Source organism: Bombus affinis, chromosome 1, assembly GCF_024516045.1.
Source record: "Bombus affinis isolate iyBomAffi1 chromosome 1, iyBomAffi1.2, whole genome shotgun sequence".
Lineage (NCBI taxonomy): Eukaryota > Metazoa > Arthropoda > Insecta > Hymenoptera > Apidae > Bombus > Bombus affinis.
The window spans coordinates 14,855,651-14,876,269 of NC_066344.1; the positions used below are offsets into that span (position 1 = coordinate 14,855,651).

Here is a 20,619-nt window from a genome sequence, read left to right on the forward strand (position 1 = left end):
TGCACGAATAAGCAGTTAATTGTATTCAGAGAATTACGGTAACGATAGATAGGGCGTACTGACGCGTTACAATACGATAGCATAAAAATCACCACGTGTTACTTCGCATCGAATCGGCGAATGTATAATTCGATACTCGACGCGTATTGAATTATCCGCAGGGAGAAGATATTCTCAACTGCATTGAGAATGAGAAATCAAGTTTCTGTAGGAACGCGTAGGAATCGGTGGATCGAAGAAACTGCAATTTTCAAGCTCCTTTTAATAATAAATACGTGATAAAACGAATTCGCAAAGAGAATTGACCGCAGTACTCGACTTGGCTAACGATACGGACAGTAAGGCGAGAGAGGAAGGTCGTAAGGAAACGGGAAAGAGGATAGCGAAGCTACGGTTAGTTCTTCTTTAAAGCGATATTGCTTCTTCCGGAAGATCATACTAATCGGGAATTCCTAATTAAAGTAGGCAACTGGAGAACATATTTCCCATTTTATCGAAATACAGTTCGCGTAGTATCGTGAAATAAACGAAGTATTCTTCTAAGCGAAAGTTGATAAATATTTCCAGAACAAAGTACTAGAAAAATTAGCCAGAGTGTAGCGGATGTGCAGGGTGGAATTTGCATAGGAAACGCAGCTGCCACTTGCAGCAAATTCGAAAAAGGAAATTAGCTATCCTTTAATGCCCCGTGCGGAATGAGTTTACCCAGCGTTCCTTAGCATCCTTACGAAACAGGTGCTAAACGAAAACAGCCAAGATTTGTATATCGTAAAATGGGAGAAGTTACTCGAACCGGTTAACGACAACCATCTTGAAGAATTATTGTTAGAAAAGAATATTAGAATTCTAATCTATCGTGCGGAAAATTGCCATTTCTTCGAAACTCTAGACCAAGCGAACCTGCTATTTCTCCGCGTTTAACACTGGAACTACCACACCAATGAGATTGACTGGTTTGGCAATTTTATTTTAAAATTCCTACTTCATGTCATTTTTTTTCCGCAAAGTGGTAATGACTTTCGCGACGATAACTAAAAGAATAATATAATGAATTTTATTTTGATTTTTATGTATTCAAACTGAAAATAATTTTTATCAAGGCTACCTGTACCAATACCAGTCGAAATGACTGGTTCTACAATTTTGCAAATTTGTCAACCCCCGTTTAGGGATCATAATTCATATAATGAATTTTATTTTGTTTTCTATGTATTCAAACTAAAAATAATTTTTATCAAGGCTACCTATACCAGTACCAGTTAAAATGGCTGGTACTTGTCAAAAGTGTAAAAGGATCTTGCAATCTGTTTATCGAACCCAATTAACCTGTTTTCTTGTTTTTTACAACTTGTCACGCGTTTTTTAAATTTTTACCGCGTATCATTCGATAGGACGATATCAGTTATCAGGAAAATTCCGGATCGATCGCTGGATCGCTAGATGCTAACACTAGAAATACCACAGCAGTGGAAATGACTGGTTCTACAATTTTATAAATGTGTCAACCCTCGTTTAGGGATCATGGTCCCAGATGGATTCGTAATATCAAAAATGTACTACATAATATGGAATTGCTTCTGTAAGAAAGTAATAAATCAATAAATATAAAAATATTCCATTATTACGTATTTCTTAAGGACCAATCATTTTCATTGGTTTTGGTAGAAATAGCTTCGTGTTAACTATCGGTAGTTCTAGTGTTAAGGAGCGTCGAAACCCGCGAGAAGAAGGTCGCGTGCTAACAATGGGTTAGTCTTTCCAAAGGACGTTCAGATTGGAAGACGAGCCAAAGCGGAACGTGAGGGAAATTTTTGGCCACGACTCGGTAGACGGCCTCTGCGAATACGATCGGTGTGGACGATCGAATGGAAAGATCGGTCACAGAGCGACGAAGTCGGAATAACAGGCTCGAAATTCAAAGAGAAAGTATTTATTAGAAAACAAGTAGGTCTGGCGGATGGAGCTGAATGGAAAAAGGGGAGGAAGCATTGTGAATGGCGTAGCAGCGATGCCTGTGTCCCTCTCCCTCCCACGATCCCTTGGTTGTTGTTTGCTTTGGTCGCAACTTAAACCCTTGGAGAACGAAAAACAGACGAATGGAGAGAAGAAAAGAAAAGCGAAAAAGCGTAGGGGTGGTTTTTAATCGTAGCAACACTCGCTCCGGCACGCGGACTTGCTGCGCCACGATACGACGCTTACGGGCTGCCTTTGTATGCGGCAGCGGTTGCGAAAGTGGTGGAGCAGCAAGCGACGTGGCATTGTTAGAGCGGTGCCGAGGAAAACACTTGGCATCGTTGAAAACCAGGCGAAAGAGAAACAAAGAGACCGATGCTTGTCCGCGGATTTTTCAAAATCGACAATACCCGGATAGGCGTATTGAGGCAGAGGACGTGGAACCATCAAAAGATCCTGCAGGAGTTTTGTCGCTCGGGCAAATAAAGCCAAAGCCATTGTACACGGTTATCAGCTTTGTTCGAGACGCTTCCGATATCGGAGATATCTTTTGCCACCCCTTCCCTGTGCGATTCACCTTTAATCTTCTGTCCGATACCAGACCACGAGAAATATTTCCGTGCGATCAACGCGACAAGCTACCGCCGATAAGCTACGTGCATAGAACTCTTCGTCAACGCGGAAAGCAGTGCTTTACCCTCACGAGTGCTCTTTTTCACTTGACGGTTTCATTACACGGCTGGACCAAGCTCGGTAGCCACAGACCAAACGTGCAATCGATATTACGAACGCGTGTGAGCAAACGGAAGAGAGATTTGCTCGAGATCGTCGTCTAAGGACGATTCTCTTGAACAAGAACGAAACACGTAGCAGGATGCTCGTTTCTTTGAATCGAACGTTGCGCGGCTGTATCGACGAAAGAAGCAGAGGGTGAGAGAAGCTCGACCCGTAGCAGATGCTGATATCGCGATTGAGTTGTAATTTATTAAATTGCCGCGACAGGCTGCGCGAGCCCCGCGAGAGGAGATAAAAAGAGGCCAGTTAAGCGAGTGGAAAACTAACGTTAAATTATCCGCATTTGCTTTCGATTAATCATCGCCTGATAGTAAGAAACGTCGAGATATTCTCCTAGCCGTGAAAGCTATCACCGCGATTTTCCACGTAATTTCGCGAGATCACCGACCATCGCGATTCTCGCTTGAAACCTTTGAGGGGAAAAAGGCCTGGAAACTACGATGGCTAATTTGGAAAAAGAGATTTTCCTTCTTCCTTATAAAAATTATTAGCGCCACATGGTCGCGTTTGTGCGCAAGTAAAACGGCTGTTGAATTCGAACTCGTAGAGCGGAGTAAACGAACAAACGCAACGCGTTCGAGTACTCTCCGCTGAAAAAGTATGCTGGACAGTCGTTGAATACGAAATACCTCGGGCAAAAGCCCGTTCCATTCGGTCGTAAACTACAGTCGGATCTACGGCGTAAAGTTGATCGCGCGCGCTAAAAACTTGCTCTATAAAAAGGAAACTAAAAGAGGTAAGAAAAAGATAGAAGAGGAAAGAGAAGTGTAGCAGTGGTATAACTCACTGATTGAGCGTCCGGTCGTTGCTGCCAGTAGTCGCAGAGCCCTGAACACCGGAAGCGGCGGCAGCGGCAGAGCCCGAATCGTGATGCCTCCTCTCCTTGTGGACAATGCCCATTAATTTCATCCATGGATTGTTGGCCGCATGGGCGCCCATGCCGCCGCTTTGCCACATTGCGCTCGCCAGTCTCGCTCCTTCCTAAGGAGCCCTTTCTGGGCTCCGCACGATTCTCTAGCCCGGCCGAAACCACTGCTCTCTTCTGCGGCACCACTTTTTCCCACCACCACTTATCCTCCCCCCTTGTCACCTTGTTCTGCTCGCAGCACCTTTTCTCGATCCGTAGCCGATCCGATACGCCACCGCCGCGTTCAAAATTCGAGCGTTCCGCGTGCTCGTATCCGCCGCCGACAACTGCACTCGCGGCGCCACGCGCCTCGACCTCGATCTCCAGCCTCCTCTGCAGGCCGAAGAGGTCCGCGCGACCAATGTCCTCGACGGATAGCAAATTGGAAGCAAGCTGCGCCGCTTCGCCTGCTTTGGCCTGCTGCCGCGGCGAATAACAATCGGTAAGAAGAGCGAACAGCCTTGAAATTAAGAAATCATGGTGGAAAAGAACGTAGGAGAGACGCAGCCGCCGACGCGGTTGCGAGTGCACTCTAGCGAGGACGCGGTTCGCAGGGCTGCCAGGCCCTGGGTAGGTGCGAGGTGCCTTGATCGGCCCCGTAGGCTCCCTAGCCTGCCTCTCCAGCACCTCCACCATCTAATCCTTAGTTTCTTCACAAGGCTTTTTCGGCCCCGCACCACCTTTGCCTGATCCACATTCCACGAACGAAAAAGCTCGTTGCCGAACCACCTAGTCGTTTCTCTATTCGATTGCTTCTGCTATTGTTGCAGCTTTCCTCCGACGATACCTTGCTCCGTGTTTCACTCCTTTTCTTCTCTTTTTCCACTTGCTAGCTCTCGGCTTCGCCTCGTTCCCTCTTCCCTTCCGCCTCCCTTCCTTTTCCAATCCTACGTTACTTCGTGGCTCCGTGTCGCCTCAGGTTTTTTTTCACGTCTTTTCGCTGGCCTTCGCTGCGAACACAAACACGCTTTTTAGTTTATCCCTGCGTGCTGCTTTTCTCGAATCTAGGCAAAGTACGTTGCAGCGAATGGAACAAAGTTTTAACCATATCGAGTCCGACTTCTGCCTTAGTCGCGTCGCTCGTCTAACTACCAGCCGAGCCTCGCGTCGCCCAAATACAGCACTTTCGAACTTTGTTTAACCATCTCGCCAAATCGTTCGCCGAGGCTCGTCAAACTTCGTAACGGTCGGCAATTAAATTTTACATACCGTATGCCATCGTATCGCAATCGAAAGTCGACAAACTGCTCTTGGATCTTACGGTTTCTGCAGAGAACACGAGACAAACCCGAGAGGGGAGGAGAACGAAGAGCGAAACAAGACGCCGGAACCCGCACTCGATTCCATGAATTTTCATCAGTCGAGAAGCTACTTCGCGACGCGTGTCTCTTGACAAGAGCGTGCCTAATATTTCGGATTTTCCGCAAAGATACAAAAATCCAGGCTGGAGATTATAAGCCGTACACAATGGAAGTGACGAACTCGAGTTCCAGGCTACAGACAAAGGTTGGCTATATCTATTTACCTAAGGTCGTTCGTTATAAGATAGACGCCTCGAAGACAAAGAAGCTATTGAGTGACACTCCTACAAGGAGCGTCCATAAAATTTTGAGCCTCTTTGTAAACGGGATTGCCTCGTGTACCGTAATCGATGCTAATTACCTTCGCACGATAGAAATCAGAGATACAATAATTCTCGAAAATTTCTAACAATGTTGCCACAAGACGTGCCAATTAAACGAAAATATTCACGCGAAATACGAATAACACGAATAATACGAAAAATTATACGACACGAAGCGGAGTTTAAAACACGCGAAAGGAAAAGCTTCCGAAGCGTACGAATCAGGCGCGTGTGTTTCATACTCGGCGAAATATCCAGAGATTCGCGCGATAATAATCAAAATTACAGCTTATGTTGCTTCGGTTATTTTTTGCACTGTAATAGAAATTCTGCTCGGAATATATCGTAACGGACATTTTGCGTGAATGCGACGCGCTCGTCGCGTCTGATTAACCAGGAAATATTGAAGATTTTCAATTACCAGGCAGCCAGCGTGCCTTGGAATGCGACTCGCTCGATTACATCGATTACATCAGCTTGCGTTGAATTGGCCGCGTAGATGAGATATAGCAAAATCGACGAAGGCGAAAACATGCAATTGTACCGCGATATAAACGCTAACCAGGTTCCGACGAAATTAATTCGTTTCTCCGTGGAATTAATGTCATTTTTCGCAGTCGTAATTCAGCTGGGACAATGTGGCGGAGAAAATGGCCAGACCGAATTTACGACCCACCGACCGCTCCTATTTTCACAAACGGGAAAAATCTCGTTATATGCAGAGATTTCTTGTCGCGCGACAAAGGAACGACGATCCGGCCGAAGGGGGAACTATCAATTTGTGGGCGGATAGAAACTACGGTAGCACGGTTGACCAACCAACGAACCGGCTGAACTTTCGATTTGCCGAGCCGCGACGAATTCGAATTGCATCGACGCTGCTATCGATCGAACCAGCAGAAGACAAAGCGAAGTGTAAGACAATCCCGGGCAAACTATGGTCTAATTCCGGCGGAAAAGTTGTCGCGATCGATGAGATTTCTCGGTGGCAACGGAACGTTTTGGCGATTAGACATACGCGGATCGATGTTCCAGCAAGTTCCGACTCGAGACAGCGCAATTATTTCACATCGCGATCTGCGAAATTTGCCGCAGAACTTCCGTGTATCTGCTAGACGCAGAGCTTTCCTCTTCCCAGCAACCGAAAGGACGATACATTTTTCTAGATTAACGCGAAACACGCGATCGTGTTATTGAAACAACTACAAGCTATTCAAAGACCATCGATTGCTGGAAGAACGAGATGCTCGTGAACGTCTGTTTCTCGAGAACGTTCTAATACTAAAAGAAGAACGGCAATAGCTTGAAAGAAATGACACGGAACGAAAATCTACGAACAATGCAAGTATTTCGCGATTTGATTTGTTTTTCACGTGGGATTCTCCTCACCTTTGTTGAGCGGCGAATCGGTGAAGCCGAGCAGATAAGCGACGAAGCGAGGAAGAATACTGAGTGGTGCGGCGTCTCGTTGACGTGGAAAACGAAAAGAAAAAGAGAGTCGGCAGATGGAATCGAGGGCTGCTGTACGAGCCACTCGGTTTCTTCGTCCTTCAGCCGCCGTCACGGCGTCGCGAGCGCATCTTGCACCGCACACGAGAATATAATCAAAAGCACGAATATTTCACTACGAAACGTCTCCGTCAGCAGCTTCGGTCTTCTTTCCTTACTTCCTGTCTGTCTTCCCTTTCTCTGCCTTCTGTTTTTCCACCTTCCACTTCCACCTGGTTTTCACGTTCACCCTTTAGCTAGATTTGTGTTGGCCCGAAGCCAGCCGCACGGTCGTTGTTCTCCACGACGAAGATACGTAGCCACGCACAAGCTCGATTTCGATCTTCCTCCGCCTCTCGACTCGGATCGACATTTCCGCGCGAGTTTACTGCCGATTAGTTGCGACGATGCCCGCTGCTCGCCTCGACCGAACCACTGCCATCTGCGGGATCGTGAAGCAAGTTAAAATACTCGGTTCGCACGTATCCTACGTCTCAGTTAATTTTCCTCTAACAGGATATCGCTAAATCGTTGCAGAAAAGTCGTTTGTAAACGCGTAAACGAATCTCGTGTGTTCGAGGGATAGAAGGAGAGAGAAAACGGCGAATCAACAATACCAGAGACTCTATCGTTTGTGGGAAGGCGAAACAACAGTCTACTCGTACGAAAATTTTCGCAACGTATGACTCGGAAGAAGGAAACGGAAGAATTATCACGCGTTCCAAAGAATAGGAAGCTTTGTTGCAAAGTGGCGTTCGAAGTGACGTTCCCGACGCCGCCTGAGTAATTATCGCTTTCACGAAGGAACAACAGCATGGCTCGCATCGCTAGAAACGCCACAGGTCGTTTCCTAACGTCGTCCATGGGCCGAGACACACGAAGACAAATGCAAAGAGACGAAGAAGCGCGAAGGGGAAGATGACAGCCTGTGGAATAAAAAAACCAGCGAGTACTACGTGCCAGGAGGATGATGGATCGTGATTTCTGTCAAGAGTTGGATGCTCGCGATAGAGCCACCCCTACTGAATTAATAAACAAAGTGACAAATCAAAACCGAGTAATATCTTTTCCCTAACTGTGACGGAATTACGTCGTTCGTGTCCAATTGGCAAATTAATGAATTAAGGTCGATTAACCGCACGATACAATCAGAGGTGTTACAGAGATCGCGTTACTATGGCTTGCGCTTTGAAACTTAGTAAATAGGCTCTATCGAAGATAACGACTGCTCGGTAGGTTGAAAAAGGACGAACGCGAATGTACGAACCTTCGTCTTCTGGCCGAATATATTTCGAAATTCCGTTCGAGATACTTAAACATTTCGCTATAAACGAACAGCCTAAGTCGTTCCCTCGTCCAAGAACGTATCCAAGCCTCCTCGAACGTACGTGTACGTATGGCCGAGAAATTTCTACGAGATATCGCTCTTTCGGCTATATCGCTATCCACCGTACGAAACGAACACGGAAAGTTCCAACTCGAAATTTAAAACGGATAAATATAAAAATTATATAGAGGAAGTGATGGCGAGCGTCGTAACAGAGTCCCTTAAATATAAAAAGAAGGAGGTGAACAGAGTGCAGAAAGTAGTCGAAGGGTAAGTAAATAAGCGTGGCGAGTCGAATAGAGCCGTAAAGAGGAATAAAAAATATGTGTGTGTGTGTGTGTGTACGTACAGACTCAGCCAAGGTTATTGGCCGGGGTAGTAAAGATTATACGAGAATTTCATTCTTCGCGTTTAAACTGGTCTCGTGACCGCGTAACAGTCCATCTGGTTCGTGACGAGATAAAGCAGAGATAAAGGCAATGTAGAGAATCAAAAAACGGAAGTATATAGACGGGAGAAAGTAGAGGAGAGACGTAAGCGTTGTAGGAGTATCACACACGACGCGCTTTAACGACACTTAGCAAATAGTCATAACGGTGTATTGATTGTGAAAGCGAGATATACACGCGTGGAAATCGTCAAACGAGAACTATCGGCTCGCGTGGCATGAAAAACTGCCGGTGCACCGAAGTAAGTGGTCGCGTGAAGCAAAGCAGGAATCAACGACCTTGATTATGCCTTCCCTTCCCTGCCCTTTGTTTTCCTTGCCACGTCCTTTTCCCGGCCGAGATAACCACACTCGATTGCGATTACGTATATCTAACGGGTTCACGTTTTAAACGAAAGCTTCGCGACCAGAACAACAAACAGAAATAGCGCACTTTTGGTTCGTGACGATGAAACACCGCGTTGGAATTGTTCAATAGATGCTCGGAAACAAGGCTAAGTTTTACCATTAAGCAAACGTCGACATCGTGTATCGATGTTTAAAAGTTCAAACTGTTGGACGGTCGCGTGAGCGGCGATAGTCAACCATGATCGTTCCTTTAGGTCGCGACGTCTAGGTTCAACGCGACTCGAGCGTATATTGCTTCCGCGAATAACGATACCCGATACGTCTTGAAACGCTCATAGAGTAGAGTTGCGATGGTCTCTCCGCAAACTCGATCGCTATCGTCCGAATGATTTACACAGAGAAATCATTCTACCGTTCACGCAATCGCACGATACGACACACAGGCACAACATCAACGACGGAGAAATATAAACACGGCGCATTACACGTTCGTGATCGCGTTCCAACGAAAACTGGGAGGCCGGTTCTCGTAAAACGTATACCGAGAGACGATTACGAGGAATGCGTTAAATTTGCGGGAGAACATCGAAGGAGAAAAAGAAGAAGAAACGGTCGGCGAAGATTGGGAAAACCTGCAGAAGACAAAGGAACTTTCGTCGAGGAGAAGAACTCGAAGAGAGCGAAAGGAAGAAGCGTGACAGAGAAAATACACGCGTACCCCTCGGTCAAACACGAGCATCGAACTTGGACGTACCCATCGCCGACACCACGGCACGATTGCAGCCAATGAGATCGCGCGATCTCAGCCGCATTGGCGGTGCGTGAGAGAGGTCGCGGGCAAGAGAAGCACACGCGGCACCTCTGTTCCTCTGCTTTCAAGAAATCGAATCGTTTCGACCTCTCGATCCTCCTCGATCCACCCGAACTCTTCGATCGCGACCATTCCTCCGAATACCCTAACAAAAGTCTCACTGTTCTCCGCCCTTCGGTGCTACGCTCGTGGCACCTTGTTTTCTTCGTTTTTTACCTCTCACACTCTTTATATCCACTCGTGCAACCGTTCTGTTGTCGAGCCAAGGGGAACACATAGACGTAAATACATGTATGTACAACAACGATATCACCGTGACCGTCTTCCAAGCACTGTTAACATTGACATTGGCAACGTCGCGGCGCGCTACCGGATCACGTTGCACCTCTCCCTTTCTTCGTTCACTCGGGACATCGAACAGCCACTAAACGAAACGCGATTCTTGCTTTTTTGCCACCGAGCGCCGAATTATATTGCCGCGACAAACGACACCGGCACCGACCCACCGATACCACCAATACGTCGCAATGATCACCAGGGAAACGCACGATATCCTCTTCTTGTTGAAAGAACCGTAACGAGATCGTGCACGCACCGAACACGGTATCATGTGGCTAGAGCCGGAGGTCACGCACCACCGGTCTTCTTGCTACGATCCTTCGGTACCGCAGCGAACTGCCGTTCACGGTGTTTCCGCGAGTATCACCGTCCCGTTTCGAGTATCCCGTCTTTATCCCCTTCTCCGTTTCTCTCTCCTCTTTTTCCCTCTAGTTTCCCTTCTGTGCGTGCTCTTGCAAATGCGATGCAATCAGCCTGCAAATCGCATCCCGGACCATCTCTCCACGGCTAATCTCATGGCGAACCGATGAGACCAAAGCAAAAAAAAAAGAGATCGGAAGAAAAGAAACGGAACCAGAAGAACGAACCGTGACGAGATCGTACGCGAAACGATCACGGCGATGAGTCGGAGCGAGGTACTCGCGTGCTTTGAAAATAGAGCGACGATGGGTCCGTAGATCTGCGAGGGCGACGAAAAGAGGGCCGGGGGTGGGTGTAAGGAGAAAGGCACCCCGACTTAAAAGAAAAGGCGGGCGGCCACGAGACTCCCGCGCGGAGCCCAACGTTTCGCCTCACTGCCGGGCTCACTGCAGGCTCTGACGCACCACCAGCCTGCCACCCCCTGTACGCCGCCACCTCCGGCATCCCCTACCGAACACCCCCGACTCCCCTTACTATCCGTTACTACCCCTTCGACCGCCCACCTTGCTTCCTACCCTCGCCATCTGGCTCGCTGCCTGCATCGCTACCTGCCTGCCTGACTGCCTGACTGCCTGCCTGCCTGACTGCCTGCCTATCTGCCTATCTATCTACTCGCCTACCTATCTTCTCTCAGTTTCATCCCTACTCTTCGCTATCTCAACACCTACGGCCCACACGGCCCAAACTACACTTTGTCCTATGTCGCTAACTCTCTCCTTTTCTCTCCATCCCAGTGATTCGTAGTACCAACCCTATCTCCTTTTAGTGTATCCGTACTGACGTTCTCTCGTCGCTCTTTCGCGATCAAACTGGAGGGTTTCGTGCCTGTGTGCCGCACAGGCGCACCCACACACGCTTTGATCTTCATACTGTCGTTCTTTCGGCGCACACGCGCACCTAAGGCGTGCGGAATACCATGCCAGCGACCGGGCTACCGGCGCACACCTGCGCCGTGCCGTACCGTGCAGTGCTCTCTCCCCTCTACCTCCGAAAACCTCCTGAACACCATACACGTTTTCTCTTTTTCTCTCTCTTTCTCACCCTCGGATCATCTTTCACCGTCTCTCGCGCTGTTATGCTTCTTTTCTATAGTTTTCCTCTTCTGTTCTTCACCCCGCTAGGTGCACCGATTTCTTCCTCACCTTTTGGCTCTCTCTTCGTTTTCACTTGCTCGTTTCACCTCTCTCAGATGCCCACGGCGTATCTCATCCACAAGTGTTCGCTGGCTCTTGATTTCATCATCCTATCGCTTTTTTTACCCTTCTTCCTTCTTTTTATCGTTATCTTAACGAACATGTTACGTTTCCCGTGCTTCTTTTAGAACAATAAAATTATTCTCGATAGGAAGCTCTCTGCACATTCTCCCACGTAACCGTCTCGGATAATTAAGAAATTGCTTTTAATTATGCCTGACACGTTCAAAGATATTCGTTACTCCTCACATATCGTAGCTCTGTTAACACTGTTACCATATCTCTTCCGTTAGCTCTGCTTTTATCATTTTTCTATTTCACGTTTTATCGCTCCTCGCGCTCCCTCCTGGTACTTCGGTATATCCTATATATATTCGTAGTCGTTACAGAATAGTCAGATTGATCGTAAATGCGAATAATTAATCTTCGTACAAACGCTGATAAAATATTCGCGATGCTGTTCTATCGCAGCATCTGTTCAAATCTCGTACCCGATAATTCATGTGTGATAATTTGCCCAACCATCGAATTTTATTCAGGGCGAATCGACGTTCTATCTGCTCGCTGTTTTATGAACGAAGTAAACCAAGAAGCTTTTTCCTTGCTTTGTTCCGGCGCAGACGCGTTGAACGTTCAAAGACAGCGGTTCCTAAAAGAAAATTTTTTGTGTTTGATCAAATAGCAAAACGGACGTCATAACTTTATGCAGCGTTGAATTGAAACAGTATAGAGAGCGCGCTCAAAGCTAGTATGTACCTTTCACGAGAGCTTCTTTATCTTCTCCAAGTAATACCGTTTAGAAAGATTAATCGGCAAGCAATTTTTATCCGAAAAGCTCGATAAGGGGAATAAGCTCGCGGAGCAGTGCAATCGAATCGACTTTAAAGTTATATGAAATAGAATTACGGTGGAGCTTCAAGTCGTATTCGGTTTACGATGCCGGATCGTGCATCACGGATACGAGCGATGCACCAAACGTGTGCTTTGCCCCAGTTCTCAAAAGGACTGAAAAAATTAATGAAATTTAACGGTACCGGAGAACCAACGGCTGTCGCCACATAATCGCGAACGTTTTATTCCGCTTGATAGCGTCGAACATTTTGTGCAGGTATTTTGCCACAAGCAAATAATTCACAATGATAGTACAACAAACATACTGTTAATACTATACTGCTTTAGTACCAAACTACGTAACAAACTGTTTCGACGTACCGAAAGCAGGAAGTTATTTTTCTACTAAGTAATTTCATAGCGAAATGATTTCATGTACAGAAATATTGTTGGCAAGAGTATTCAAGATCAATATCAAGTTTTTTAATTGAAATTTTATATCTGACATTTTCGGATTAAATAATTAAAACCAACGAAATGTACGTTGACCTTGATTGTAAATAATTTTCATTTCCTTTATACGACTTAAAGGCAATACAATTTTAGAAATTTATTGTTTCGACTAAATAAACTTTTCCCGCGTTGAAACGTTACCGTGAAGTTTATTAATAGAATAGCAGCTCCGGTAGAAAAGTGGCATTCGTTAGTGGCGTTATCACCAACGACAAGAAACCGATCCAAACTCGGAACCGCTAATAATTAAGCACTCTACGGCGGAGGGTAAGAGGCACTGAGTTGAGAAACGAGGCGAACCGCTTTTTAAGTTACTTACGCCTGCGGTTTTCCAATTTATTGGGCCGAAGAAAATATGCGGTTAATTCAGCCAACTGTTTCTTGTTAAACTATTTCATTGCGTGCCTCGCTGTCACCGTCATCCTCTGTCGTTCTCGAACAAAACAACACTAAAACGTATTCCTAAAATTGTTTTATCTCAAGCAACGTTTAATTACAAAAAATAAGCTCAATTTCATGTACATTTCGATCGTTGAAATTTCGTACGTAACGTTTACACATTTTTACATAATTAAAAAAAAAAGGAAGAGAAAATACCAGATATTATATAGCTGTCTCCAAGATTATTTCGTTCCAAGTGGCGAGCGATATTCGATAGGATCGAACAGAAGATCAGGCGTTACTCTCCTTCGAGCTCCTGTAGGTATTCGATTATCGACAGGCTCGAAGAAAGATCGAGAAATCTCGTGCAACTGTTCGAATAGAATAACGTCATAAAGTCGACGCAATTTGCCAGGCTGATTTTTAGACTGGTGAAAGATAGGCGACGACGTGGAATCAGGAGCAATTCGGAGTTATTGCAGGGGAATTGTAATTTCCGGGTAACGCGCGCTTAATGTGGCGGGGCTAGTTGGCATCAGGCTGTGACATCACGCAAATAGGATAAGGAATTTCTACTCTCTCTAGTCCGATGTTTCTGAACGACTACCATATCTGCTTTTGATTAATATTTATTTCAACGAATCACACGTGTCTTTTTGCTTTGTCCTTTATTTTTACATCATCAAATAAATCGCTGTTTTCGAATATGCATTAATTAATTTTTTATAAAGTAGACTTAAATTTGATTTACATCTAACAAAGAAATTTGACAAGCCATTAATTTTCTGAACCACGTGATGTAAATTCACTGGTTTCATACGATATAAGTATTAAAGTCAGAATGTCGAAGCCAAGGAAATACAAGATAGATCAAAATTATTTGTACGAAAGACGTTCTCATAACGATGACCGTTAATGTATTTACCTGTGCTTGAAGATAAAAAACTTCCTTCAAAAATGTCGAAAGCGCCACACATCTACAGTAGCGCTATGCACCGAAGTTCGACAATCAACCATTGGCGTCAATTCTGAATGGTAGATAGTTCCATAAGTTATAACATTTAACATTTAATAATTTGTATAACACTTTCTCCAATAAAATACAAGAATAACGGTTACAATGAATACAAAAATGATAAGAAAATGGAGGTAAAGACAAGTAAGTAATAGATAAAGGCGAAATCTGTTTCATTCACGCATGTGGTATTTCTTTTACGATTTGATTTTTCCGATTGATGTGAAGTTTAAGAATAACATACTGTTAAAAAAAAAAGCCATACTACAATTTCTCGTAATAGAATACCTACAATACAATTACCCTAAACAAATTTATTCAAAGTACAGTAATTTTATCGTCGTAATTGATTTTCTTGGAAGTTTTCACTATTTTTAATCCTGGTATCGACATCGTATACACAGGTAAGAGACCGGAATGATTTGGTCCAGTTAATACGCGGTGATCCGGTCACTAACGGTAGATGTAACCAAAGATAACTCTGGTTCGATACCTCAACGTCCGGTACATGCATATATCTACATAGCTACATTAACACAAACGTCATATTTCACCTTTCATAAATCTTTGTAAATGTTTTAAACAACAAGTACAGTCTAGTGCAACTTGCACAACTATCAGTTGTTAAGTTTATCGAAACGTACCAGACATATAAATGTTAAAATCGTGTATGTAAATTGTCTTTATACGAATATTTACTTTTCAGTTTGATAAATTACGAAAAGCAGAAATAAATGCCAGGATAACCAATAAACGTAAGTGTGTAATTTGTTTTATTTGTATATATATATATAAATATACATGTAGCAGTCGTGAAGGTATGTACACATTTAGAGAATATTGGAATTATCGTAGACACAAAAAAGTTCAGATATCTATAAACCTACCAGTTCCATATTGCGAGGTCTCACACAAACTGCTATAATAATTGAAATTCATGAATTTAATTCTGACAATATTTAATATGTACCTAAATTCATTTACCGAAATTACCTTGGTATCAATCGTAAATATACAAAAGTCCGAATCAACAGAGTAAAAATAATTGCATATAAATCAATAATCCAAATCTGCTTACCTTGCAATATCCTTACTGAGTACCTGGTTGCTGTAGAATCTACAGAAACTAAATACTCAATGTAGTTGATTCGATGTTACACTAATATCAGTAGGAAATACAATATATTATTGGCAATTGCATTAATTCGTCATGTCGTGCGTGGTAACGAAAAAGAACAATATAAGAGATATCATCGAGATCAATAGTCTTGTACGGAATCATAGTTATTGTAGGGAGGGGGATCTGGACGACCTTCAGGAATTCTGTATTTCTCTTCTACTTCTTGGTCATTATCATCTTCGTATTTTACAGCGGTAAAGTATGATCCAGACGTTGAAAAAGTGTTACTGTAGTCAGGGTAATCTGAAAAATGTTCGTATGAAAATTAATATTCCAACGAATTAACTGATTTAAATGAGACTTGGCAATAGATTAAGAAAAATATACCATCCAGAGGTTCCTCTTTGATTCGGATTTCTTTCGTATCTTCATCCTGACGATCACCCCGATCTTTTCTATCTCTACGTTCACGATCACGATCACGCTTGTCCCTCTTACGGTCCCTATCGCGATCGCGTTCGTTACTCCTGGAACGTCTTCTCTTACGATCTCGATCACGATCACGATCACGATCACGATCTCTCCTGTCGCGTGGCCGTTCGTCTCTTTGAATCTCTTCAATATCCGGATCAGGTAAGCGATCACGACTACGCCTACGTTTTCGATCGCGCGATCTACTTCTTGTCCTTCTTTTACGGTCGCGAGACCTTCTACGTTCTCTATCCAAGCGATCGCGATCTCTGCACAAAATATAAACATAAAACAGAATTTAGTACATTTCTATTCAAAACATTACAAATGTACATACAGTGTGAACGTTTACCTGTCTCTATCAAGGCGTCCAGAATTCTCCCTCTCTCGTTCCAAACGATACCGTTCTCGCTCTCTTTCATTGTCTTCCCGACCAGAGTGCTTAATATTTACGTCTGGACCACCTCTTCGCGTTCCTCCAAGTCCACCACCCAGCCTTCGAGGAAGCCACCCTTTCACGGTTCTGGCACGTTCGACATCCACCAACACTCTGCGACCATCTATTTTCTTACCATCCGCATGCTTATAAGCAGCTAGAAGTACCGATTGAAAATTACCATTTGCTCGCGATCCCACGTTCACTATTTAGTAAACTATGGGACTTCTATATCCCAAGGAAATAAATCTGAGGTGGCAGAAAAGATTTTTATTCTAAAAAGACTTCAATCTTTAGACTTGACAGTGCGAATATCGCAACTAAGAAAATATCTTCTTCAAAAGGCTTTTTTCCACGGACCGTGAAATTTCAACAATTCTCGTTTAAGTACAAATGAAAAATATACAGACACGAATACAAGAACTGTCTGAGAATGCGATACTGAAAACACAAAAGAGATAATAAATCGAGTATCGAACGATGCATTCACTATATTACCTATACATGATTCTTTTTTTTCCCGATATTATTTCCATTTCCGTCAGATTTCTTATTATTGCCTCAACGATATTATCCAAACTAATAGTTGTTACTATTTTTTCAGAAATGATTGAGGTCGTAAGGTATCGGCACATATTATTCCTGATTATACACGTACCAATTATAACGTGCGTTTTTTTATAAAGTAAAATGTACGTACCATCACGAAACGAGAATTCCCGAATCTGAAACTGGTTAATTTCTGTATTTACGAGATATATATATGTACACACACATATATATATATGAATGATGAGATTACGTTTCTTTATGTATAAAGCGTACAAAGAGTCGAATATTCCGAGATCATGTTCGCTACGTTACTAGAAGAAGGTCCGATGCCGTATCGTAATGATCATTTTACCGTATAAAATCACGAGTCTACGTTATATTCGCGAGGCATGAATCAGTAATAAAATGTACGGATTTTTCAGTACCTTAAATCTACATTTGTAAAGTTCAAAAAGTATAGCAGATACAAAAATACCTACCGCGGCTACTTACGTACGGAAGTTAACACAAATCTTAGAAGTACGTTTAATCGTGAAATGAACTTGTAAGAGACTCGCGAGCATAGAGTAGGCCAGCGCGTATGCTATTCATTGGGAAGGTGCCCAGTCTTCATATGTTCGTTCAATCTCCGAAGAAGTTTACTTTGTATTTACCTGGTGCGCTTTTTTTTCTACTTACGACCAAACCGTGCGCAAGTATCGTATGCTTTATACTTTATATATTATACTGTGTTCTAATCATATATTAAATTTAACGTAACGTTAAACGGCTTGTGTTTTTCTCTTGTTTAACAAGGGGAACTTTACCTTCACGAAAAACGTTTGTTTACCTTTTGAACATACACGTATTATTTTCTATGCACGCTTTCCAAGGAATTAACTAATTCGAGATGAAAATCCGAAGCCAGATTTTTCGATTAAATTAGTATTCTATATCGAAATTGATATGTTCAAGGACTTAAATGTAAACAATTGATTGAGAAAGAATGATTAGATGACCTTCCAAATAAGATGATAACTAACTAATTTAAAACTTTAATAAAACGAAAACAGCGACGAAATAAGATGCTCGAGAAAGAACAATCATTTAGTTTGGAACATGCAATTTGGTACTAGACCTAACGAGAAAATATCTTTTGTCATAGAGTCCATTTATGATGCCCGACATTCGCTTGGTACACGTTTCTACTTAAATTTTAAGAGAGAACAGTATGACCTACAAGTACTTATGATAATATGCCCATTACAAGAAAAAAAAAAGTAGGTGCTACAACCAAGACACGATGAAGTGTATTGTATTACCCAATGATGCATGATTGTTAATGTATTATTGAGAGAGAATGTGGTTAAATTTTAGTCGAAGAAATTTAAACATTGTCTGTTCATACCTATATATATATATTATATATATAATTTTTATATAATATATATAGATAGTTTGGTTATCACATTTGCAATCTATCTTTATGTACAGACGCAAAGTTTAACTGCTTGCAGAGCGTGTCCCTGAACCTTTTTCCTAAAAGCCCACCAATCAATTTCAATGTAGAATGCTAACTTTTGCAAACCGTGTAGTTAAAAATAAAAGAGTTTCAGCCCAAATGGAAAAGAGGTCCTGACTCCCAATATTTTAAAAGTATAACTATCAGCAACCTCCAGAGGGGTGGTACTCAAAAACCGCAAATATAACAAAATCAGATAAATAGGGTAAGCATAGACGCTAACAAACGTTGTTGTATGTTGGATCTTACCACACATACAAACCTATCATATCAGGCAGGTTCAGGGATTTTGCATGGAATAGTGAACGGCACTAGTTGCCGGCAGCGGCCACCACGCTGTACCAAGAACAAGATAAAAACTGCATTAATCAAGACAGCCAATATTTCTTTTTTCAGTTGATCGTTTACCATATATGCATTTACAGAATGGTAATCCTGCATGGATGTATGGCGGGACCCCCCATACCGTCTGGTTTAGTACCAATGAAAATGGGTAGCCTAACTATAGCCCTGCCCCACTATAACTAGCTGGAAGTGACGCTAAGTAAAGTGAAATTCCAAACTATGGACTCACTGAGGTTCTCAACAAGGGATTGATGTTTCTTGCGTTTTACTTACAGTGCATATCTCTTTCGTGCTCATATTCAATGAACGCATATCCCCTAGGTTTGCCATTTATTGTATTATGAATTACCACTATCTAAAATATTAAATAGAAATTTTAGTAATCTGTACAATTCAAAGCAAACTAACTTTTATTTATGTACCTTTTTTACTGGACCATATACTTCAAATTCTCTTCTAAGTTTGGATTCTGAAGTATCATAGTTCTAAAAAGAATGTGATAAGAACGTAAATAGAAAGTAAAACGTTTTATTGGCATGTTAGTATGAAGATTAGTCTACACTCATGGGAAATACTCACTATCCGAGCTACGAAAAGAGTTTTAAAAGGATCTGCTGTTACATTGGGAATACCAGCAGGATCCCATACAGCGATTTCTTGTTCTAATTTATACGCCACTTGCTCGGCGCGTTCTCTTCTTCTGCGTTCGAGGCGTTCTTCCCTCGTTTCCACGCGTACTGGTGGTGGTGTATCTTTGGGTTCCTATAAAAAAATGTACGTTATAGCTTTGTTATTACATTTCGTAAATCATTAAATGCTACCGATAGGCTGTCTTTGAACAAAAAAGACATTTCCACAATACACGTATGCGTACAATATAAAAGTTTATTTCAATCTTTGTTACCTCGAAATATTTAAGAAAACCTCCAACGCCGATATAGCCTCCATTTTTCTTCTCATGCGGGAGTTTGCTAACCGGTGGTAAATAAGGTATTGGATCACGCGGAGCAAAAAGTGCTAACAAATTTGGAGGGAGAAATTGCGTCATTTTCTCAGGTACACGAAAACTTTGATACTAGTTTTAGTAAAATATCGAAACAAACAGCATCTTCAAGTCTCAAACAACACCCCAAAATGGCGACAATATTCCTACCGCCCGAGTATGGTTACTACTAAATTGTAGCTTGAGCATAGACTATGAAAAAAAGCTTCTATCAAGTAAGTAAGTTTTTAACCAAATGGAAAGGTGTAATTCATGTAAATTCCTCGTGTGCGCATGTGCAAACTAGGGCATTTTGAAAAGAACGTAAAATTGCTTTTTCATCGACATATATGATAAATTGTGTTATGTAAAATCATGAACAGAGAAATATTTCCACATGCATGTGGAAAATAAACATACATATGAAATTCTTTCGCAGTCCTAGGTAATGTCAGAATGGTAATAGTATAGTATCGATTTTGAAATAGGGTTTTTATTGTTGCGATATTGTCTGCAGTGATTCCACCACATATGGTATCACAAATTCTTTTCATTCTCTATCATTGATACAATCGATAGTCAGAACTACAACTAAAAAGATATTCAGAACTATACAAGAAAAAGCAATAAAATTTCAATTTCCATCAACGCAATTAATTTTCTTACTGGATAAATCTCAATTTTACAATATATAAGTAAAATAAGTGTTGTTTTCAAAACTTGGACTTGTAAATTCGAGAATTATAAGCTGCATGTCATTTGCCACCGAGTGAAACTCGAATGTCACTAGTCGACAGCCGATAGTTGCAGTCGCAGTAA

General features: G+C 42.6%; 2 protein-coding genes across 11 annotated transcripts in view; both read right to left on the minus strand.

Annotated features, from left to right (window-relative positions):
- Positions 1 to 11,418, minus strand: part of LOC126922544 (uncharacterized) — a 66,799-nt gene extending 55,381 nt beyond the window's left edge. Inside the window, exons 1-5 of one of the 10 annotated variants that reach the window (XM_050735254.1) lie at positions 9,609 to 10,871; positions 9,048 to 9,522; positions 8,444 to 8,538; positions 6,669 to 7,209; positions 3,536 to 4,605 (exon numbers count right to left, since the gene is read on the minus strand). In XM_050735254.1, the coding sequence (XP_050591211.1) occupies positions 3,536 to 4,291 (756 nt within the window). In that variant the 5' untranslated portion in view covers positions 4,292 to 4,605; positions 6,669 to 7,209; positions 8,444 to 8,538; positions 9,048 to 9,522; positions 9,609 to 10,871. Of the gene's footprint in view, positions 1 to 3,535; positions 4,606 to 6,668; positions 7,210 to 8,443; positions 8,539 to 9,047; positions 9,523 to 9,608; positions 10,872 to 11,211 lie in introns of those variants that run through there. The other 9 variants (XM_050735275.1, XM_050735269.1, XM_050735303.1 and 6 more) reach the window with 9 other exon arrangements.
- Positions 11,419 to 15,149: 3,731 nt separating this feature from the next.
- Positions 15,150 to 20,018, minus strand: LOC126922526 (U1 small nuclear ribonucleoprotein 70 kDa-like). Its single transcript, XM_050735183.1, is given in 9 exon segments — positions 15,150 to 15,816; positions 15,901 to 16,253; positions 16,337 to 16,577; positions 18,736 to 18,762; positions 18,765 to 18,809; positions 19,092 to 19,173; positions 19,241 to 19,303; positions 19,398 to 19,580; positions 19,723 to 20,018. Coding segments are annotated over 9 exon segments (1,302 nt in total). The 5' UTR covers positions 19,867 to 20,018; the 3' UTR covers positions 15,150 to 15,652.
- Between the last annotated feature and the right edge of the window lie 601 nt (positions 20,019 to 20,619).